We start from the raw sequence: 7,836 nt of genomic DNA, 5'->3' as shown, positions 1-7,836 counted from the left end.
CTACTCCCCCTTCCTATATAAGGCCTCCGAAGGAGGCCTAATAGCGAGGCGGGTTGCTGGCGCGGGCTGTAAGCTTTTCGGAGGTTTCTCGGAAGTATCAGACAAAGTAGAGCGGGCATCGCAGTCTGCGATCCAATGATCATTAGAACCGCAGTAAAGGCATAAATTATTCGCAAGTCGGAAACGGCGGCGGTCAGAGGTGGTGGATTCATGAGAAGAATCAGATAAAACAGGCGAAGCAGCTCGGGCTACTCTCACAGAGCCAACATGAACAGGATTGGGGTTTATTTTAACTGAGTTGACTCGGACCGGATCAGTATCCATTGGGTCTGTATTCGGGGTCAAAGCTGGTTTCGGGGCTGATTTTGGACTAGGACGGGTACGCCGATCGGTACTCTGGACAAGTTCAATATATTCATTATAGGGAAGATCAAAGAGAGAATTATTCGAGTCTTCTAGTATTCGACGGAGATTAGGCCGTAGCCCCCGGTGTAGCGTGGTAACACGTGATATATCTGGCCATGAGTTTACATTGGCTTCATATGAAAGTCGTTCAAAACGAGCAAGGTAGGCGATAAGCGATTCGTCATCCCTCTGTTGTATAGAAGTAAAGCGCTGAATAGCCTCCTGCTGTTCCCGTGGGTTATGGCATAGACGCTGAAAAAAGAGAAAATAACTTCAGGATCCCATAGCTGGTTTTCTTCGGCAGATTGGCGGAGGTGCAGGACAGAAGCTTGCTGAGACTGTTCTAGTCGATCCCATACATAGTCAAAAGCATCAGCTCCTACGAGCTGGTCTGATCGAAGTTTTGCTTTTAATTGACGGGAGCCATGTGCGAAGCGTGTATGGTTTACCGTTAAAGCGAGGCGGATCTGGCAGGCGGGATCTGGGTGTCTGGACGGAAAGAAGCTGCGTACGAAGCTGGTGGACATCTGTTCGGGAAGCATCAAGGTCCGCACGTAGTTGCTGTATTTCATTACGCTGGTTTTGAATATCAAGGCGCTGGTTTTGGAGCTCTTGCTGGAGCTGCTGCACAAGCAGGAGGAGTGGATTCGGGTCGGACATCGTAAAGATATTCCCATAGACTGGCGGACAGGCAGGCAAGCGGGCGGGCGAGCAGGCAGGCAGGCGAGCGGGCGGACAAGCGGGCAGGCGAGCGGGCAGACAGGCAGACAAGGACGATTCCTAATGTCAAGGGCTAAACCTCTATAACCTAATAACTAGGGTGGATACAAAAGGAATCGTCGAAGAGGAAAGAGAAGAGGAAACAGCGATGAGACGATTGCGAAGTAAGGGGGGGAAGTCACATGATAGAGTGTACTAATCAATATACTAATCATGTGGCAGGCGAGGAGAAAGGAAACACGAGGGCTGAGGGCCCGAGTAGGCTGAGGGGCTCTAGCCCCTTACACTACCAGTATTCTGTCTCTGTATCTGACCAGGTGAAAATTTTTTGAGGGTATCTAAGGTCGAGTTGGGCTGGGAATGGGCTATTAATGGGCTCTCATGGGCTATTCGTGGGCTTTATGGGCTATTCGTGGGCTCTTGTGGGCTTTTCATGGGCTTTGTTGGGCTATTCATGGGCCCTTATGGGCTTTGTTGGGCCTCGTTGGGCCAAACACACTTCACTTGTGATATCTATCCAATTAGCAACTAGCTGAATATTTTCTTTTGATATGTAGACTTGTTTGTTTGACTCACAGTCCATAGCTAAGTAAATCAGAAATCCTTCTCCTAGTAATGTATCCATCTCCTTTTTTTACCCTTCTCTTATTTTTTATCCATGTGTTGTATACTTACTTCATTATATCCCAAAGCCAGCAATCTGACTTTGCATCATCTCTTTATGATGCAGAGATAGATAATCTAACATTTCTAACTTCTTCAAATCACCCAGCCACTCCATCTGGCAGCCAGCATACATTTGATGCCCTTGACACTTCGGTCCCTTTATTTATTCGACCAGCTATTCCTCTTACAATTCCATCCTCTCTTGAACGTGTCGGGCCCGATAGAAGAAAGGCATATGTGCTTTATAACGAAATGACTCATAGTGAATAGGTAGACTGGTGGTTACATACTGATTATGGGTCCCAAAGTAAGATACATTGGGACTCAAACCACCTTTCAGATATTTGGAAGCACTATGATCAGGTCGCATCTAGTATAGACGGCGCACCAAAGGTCATGTGTAAACGCTGCAGCCAGATCCTTGAACATCCTTACTCTACAAAAAAAGGATGCTAAAGGGAAGGAAGGGCGTCATGGTTTATCAACAATGACAAGGCACCTAAAGACTGCTGCGTGCCAACGGTTTGAGAACAGACAGAAGGATGAAATCACTAAATTCCTCCAAAACAGTATATCTAATGTTCTATTACTATGCTTTATTAACTAATTAATAATTATTTTACTAGAAATCTGCTCCGACTGATGTTCCTTTCTCACAACCAGCCTGGGAGGAGAAGATCTTATTATTTCTCTCAATTAATCGGCTTCCTTTTACCTAATCGAGCATCCAACATTTATAAGCTTAATTCAGATGGCCCATAATGCACCAACTGCTCCACAAATCCCATCTGCAATGACGATACGTCGTCGGCTAGAAGTGCTTGTCAAAGATCGGCAACAAAGTGTTCTTAGGATGCTTCCTTCAGGTTCGAAGATATCAATTGCGCTTGACAGTTGGACATCTCCGTTTTCCCAGGCATTTCTAGCTATAACTGGCTACTTTATTGATGCTGATTGGGTATATCGGGAAGTACTTCTTGGCTTTAAACCTCTTCACGGAGCGCATACTGGTTCGAACATAAGTGGTGTTGTTCTAGAAACACTAAACAGCCATCAGATTCAAGACCAAGTCTTTGGATTAACCAGTGATAATGCATCGAATAATAAGACATTGGCTGATTCCCTCCAGCAGGCTTTATCTAATAATGTTAATATTATCCGAACTCCCTGTCTTGCTCATGTTATCCAACTTAGCCTGAACCAGCTTCTTGACCGTCTCAAGGCAGTTCCACTAAATAATACCGAGGAAACAAAGTGGACTGACCGGCTGTCAACTTTAGCCAAGGCAAATACACAACACCAGAAGCATGAGATTTCTTATACCTTAAACAAGGTCCGCTCTCTTGCAATTTATATCCACGGAAGCCCTTCACGTCGAGAGGCATTTAACAATCTTCAAACAGATGATCCAAAGCTTACACCAATCCAAGATGTGAGAACTCGATGGAATTCAACCTTTCTCATGCTTCGTCGCGCGAAACGACTCCGTGATATCTTTACACGATTTTGTGCCGACTATGATTGTGAAGAGATGTTGCTAAATAATGAGGAGTGGCGCCAAATTGACTATCTTCTTTATATTACTGAGCCGTTCTTTCTCTATACAACCGAGCTATCAAAGACTCGAGAGGTAACAATACATCTTGTTTTCAAGATTTACAATGCACTCTTCGAGCATCTAGAAAAATCAATGAAGCAGCTTCGGCGGAAGTGTGTTCCATGGAAAAAGCAGATGCTTGATTCTCTTGAAGCTGGTCGATTAAAACTTGATGAGTACTACTCGCAGACAGATAGGGTTAAACCACATATCTATGCAATTAGTACAATGCTTGCCCCCGATAATAAGTTCCAATTCTTCCTATCTGATGACTGGGATAAACAATGGCGCGACCTCTACCGGAAATCCTTCCAAGAAGCCCTGGTTCCTTATCAAGAACGTCTCTCTACTCTTCAAGGCTCTGCAACCACCCCTACCGCAGCAAGACCAAGCTCAAGGCTTAATAAGATGTTGAATGGGCACAAACCACAGGCAAAGCCAGTTAGGGATGAAATAACTCAATATCTTAACAGCGGTATGTTAAACACCTTATTGTGCTTTAGTCTAATCCTAACTTCCTAAAAGATACTATCGATGTGGAGCCCCTTCAATTCTGGAGAGACAATGAATATCGATTTCCAGCTATTGCAGCCCTTGCACGGGATATTCTCTCTATTCCAGCAACAGGCGCTGGTGTTGAACGACTTTTAATACTGCTCGAGATATCTGTCATTACCGCCGCGGTCGGATGAAGTCTGAGACAATTGAGGAGATTATGATGTTTCTTTGTACATCAAGATTTGATCTTGAAGAACAAGAGGCAAAATTTCTCAAGGAATTCTTTTCTATCTATGAGATAGAGGCTGCAAAGGAAGAGAGAGACGAGAAATTAGAGGAGATTGAGATAGAGTCGATTAGTGATACTGAGGAACAAGAAGATGATGAGGCAGTAGCAGTGATACAGGATTATACAGAGCCTGAATTGCCAGAGAATATCACGCAAACACGGGTTTCAGGAAGAAAGCGGAAAAGTAGGGAGGATAATGAGTTTGAGTATCATTAATATATTCAATTACTGCCTTTTTGAATAATATCTTGTTAACCAAACTCTGCACGATGCTGAACGCTTCAGCGAGTAAGAATGTAAAATATAACCAGGCGGAGTAGACATTACAAAGAGCAATTTTTAAGAGAAATAATGTAAGAGAAATACTCAATATTACAGCTAAAAGAAGCACAAGTTATGCAGTCATAAGATCGGGGCATGTTTGCACTGTTTAGCCTAGTTTGGGGCCCATTTGGGCCCCATCTGTGGGCCGTGGGCCCCTGGGCTCAGCCTATAGCCTATCATGGGCCCTAGAACCTGGCCCAAAGCCCAGCCCACAAGTGGGTTGGGTTGGGTTGGGCTTGGGCTTTCGTGGGCTCTGATGAAGTCTACTTATGTTAAAGGTATGTAGAGTATATATCAGTTCTATACTATACTAATACTTTAAATAGATTCAGTTTGCAAAAAACCATACAGGGGCTGCAAAGCTCGTCAAAATGGATCTTTTAAACAAGCTTGATGATAACGGACAACACAAGGCTTGGCATAGATCTTATATATGTGGTTCGGTAAAGGCCTGTGAGCGGGTCTATAATTATATACTAAGTATATCACGGGCATATGACTGGGTTAATCTTGATTTACTTAATAAACAGCGCTTACGTTACGCCGAACCCTTTTATCCTCAAGCAATTGATTAACTAATTAAAAAGAAACTGAAGATGTCTTCTATGCTTTTATGAAATGTTGGTGGCAGGATGGAGGTCCTTGTGAATATCAAGATATTAAGACATGTGGTGAAACACCACCGGTAATGTTTTATTAAAATCAGGTATGCTTTAGGTACATATACTGCATATATTAAATATATACTAATTAACCCAGAATTATTTTCTTGGTTGCCCCAAGAATTCAGATATTAAACCTTGGCATTATGCTCATCCAGTTCGACGATTTGCTCAGATTGATAAGACTTATCTTTAAGTTCTTATGGAACATGGAACAGGCCTAAAAATAGAAGAATATAATTTTATTGCTCAGCCAACATCCTGAAGAAGATGGTGTAGTAAGTATATTTCTAGTTTTATATATTTATATGCTAAGTATAGGATTAATCTAGCTCGAGCATATACTCACCATACCGGCAGGCTTTACATTCCAAAGTGTAAGGTTAAATTTGACTTGTATATTCCAACATCCTGGCAACGGTTTCCTTTCTTAATTTTGATTTGTTAATTAAATTATATTTATTTTCCACCACCTCCAACACGATTACCTAAAGATATTGCAGATGAGGTGGTCCAAATAATCTCCCAGCATAATATCCTTAACCTAACTGCAAGTAAGTATATTTACTCTATATATACAGCATATACTAAGTATCTACTCTATTTAGGACGGTTCATAATCTCTCCACAGTTCACTGATATATATAATCGATTTGGTCCCTTAACACTACGTGTATTACATCAAAGTCTTAATATTCAAGATAGAGTTCAAGCTTTGATCCGAAAAAACAGAGACTTTTAACTTATCCTGAAGGAACTGATATTGCTGGTATGATAATAGCTACTGCTTTTAGGTATATGCTCAGCTAATACTAGGGGTATTATATAAATACGCCTTCGACCAATTAAAAGGGACGACCAGCAATGGATACGTGATGTCTATTTCTTTGATCCACGGTATTTTCTTATTATATGCTGTACATATGCTCAGGCGAAGGCGTTTATTAATATCAAGCATATTAAGATGGACCTCTCATTCAAAATGGTTAATGGCAAGACGAATGTCTTCTCAATTTCTGGGTGGAATCTATATATGCGAAGTATGTATCTAGTATATTTTTTTAATATTGCTCACTAACTTGCAAGTTACTAGGAATCAATACCTTTGCATATGCTTTTCTTAATCTCGAAACACGCGATGCATATGCTGTAATGTTCTCAAAGCTATTTAAGATACTTGGAAATGTGGCTCGCTCACCTATACGGTTTCCCCATATTTAACATGGTGGTGAGAATAAGATCTGGACTATAACTATCGATATGTGTAAGAAGCAAGCACTAGGTATGTAATAAACAAAATATATGCCCGGTATTTGCACCCTGTTAAGTATATTAGGTCTTGGAGATTATTTGCATACGCTAGATATATCCCGAGAGTGGTCTGAGCACCTTCCCTATGTGATCATATTCTGCCAAACTCACTTAAAGCATAATTTTTTTGCTTAAAGTATAAGGACCACCCTGCAGAGCACCTACTTAACAGCCTTTTAGAAGCACCGTCCAAACCTGATTTGCTTAAGTGTATGGACTACATATGCAATACATATCCTAAGACTAAATCCTGGCTAGAGGGAAAAAAAACGGCCGTGGATCTTAAGTGCACTGACCCCGGAATAATTAAAGATACAGATTGAACACTGGACATATGCTCGGAAACATACCGGAATTAGTAAAAATAGTTATTTTTAAAATAATTAAGGTGTTGGCCGGAAGCAGTCACTCCTGGTAGCTGTTTTAAAGTAAAGTATATCCAAGGTAGATGCAGAGCATAGTTAATAATATACTAACTATATACTTAGATTGCGAAGGTTTACATTTGAGGCCTTTACTTAGAATAAGATACAGATTAAGGAGGGTATTCCACCTTTATGGAAAATCCAAACGAACGTTTAAAGGCGCACTAAGATTATTCGAAAGCAAAGTATGTTAAACTAAAGGGCTGGAGCCTGTTTAATTTCTCTAGCTAATTACTATATTATCCCTATTGCCCTTATTGTCCCTACTGTCCCTACTGTCCCTATTGTCCCTATTGTCCCTATTGTCCCTATTGTCCCTATTGTCCCTATTGCCCCTATGGTTTAACATGAACAGTGTATATGCTATTTACATACCAGGCTAATACTATGCATAGATCAACAGCAAAAAAAAGGCAGCGAACTGCCGGCAGAAGAAGCCACACTTGCCATGGAATCCAGGGAATCCATATGATACACCTCTTTAAAATACAGACGGAGTGGCCATGCAGGACACTAATTCCCTATTAGTATCTAGCCTTAACACATGCTCGTCTTATGCCAGGCATGTACCTGCAAGTCAACGAACACACCCACTTAGCACTGTACAGAGTGTTGGTGAAGATAGTGTTATCGAGACCCCTGTTAGATCACCCGCTGTGTATATGCTAAACATAGACCCTTTAGAAAAGTGTTTAAAAGGAGCTTAAGGGACTTAAGCGACGAAGAGATATAGTTGAGCGAATTAAGGAGCTTGAGGAAGAGGTAGAGGGGGAAAGAAGAAGAAAAAGGGAAACCCCTGCAAGTGCAGAGCATACACCTAGTAGATGTATAGTATGTTAAAAAAGCTATTTTAATTCCCTAAATAATAGCTAGACTAGTATTTGCTCTACTTATTCCTAGACTCTATAATTTATCTCTAAAACCAACCGTGTATATACC

At 41.4% G+C, this 7,836-nt stretch overlaps 1 protein-coding gene across 1 annotated transcript; it reads right to left on the bottom strand.

The window, feature by feature from the left end:
• ATNIH1004_003990 (uncharacterized protein) lies at positions 1-1,065 on the bottom strand (the record flags this gene model as incomplete). Its single annotated transcript, XM_033568662.1, has 3 exons — positions 1-630; positions 678-796; positions 855-1,065. The coding sequence occupies 3 exons, from the start codon at positions 1,063-1,065 to the stop codon at positions 1-3; spliced, it is 960 nt and encodes a 319-aa protein (XP_033427468.1).
• Positions 1,066-7,836: the final 6,771 nt, after the last annotated feature.

The sequence above is a fragment of the Aspergillus tanneri genome (assembly GCF_003426965.1).
Source record: "Aspergillus tanneri strain NIH1004 chromosome Unknown AapTan_3_pilon_pilon_pilon, whole genome shotgun sequence".
NCBI lineage: Eukaryota > Fungi > Ascomycota > Eurotiomycetes > Eurotiales > Aspergillaceae > Aspergillus > Aspergillus tanneri.
Note: the sequence above shows the minus strand (reverse complement) of the source record. Positions and strands in the feature narration are given on the sequence as shown.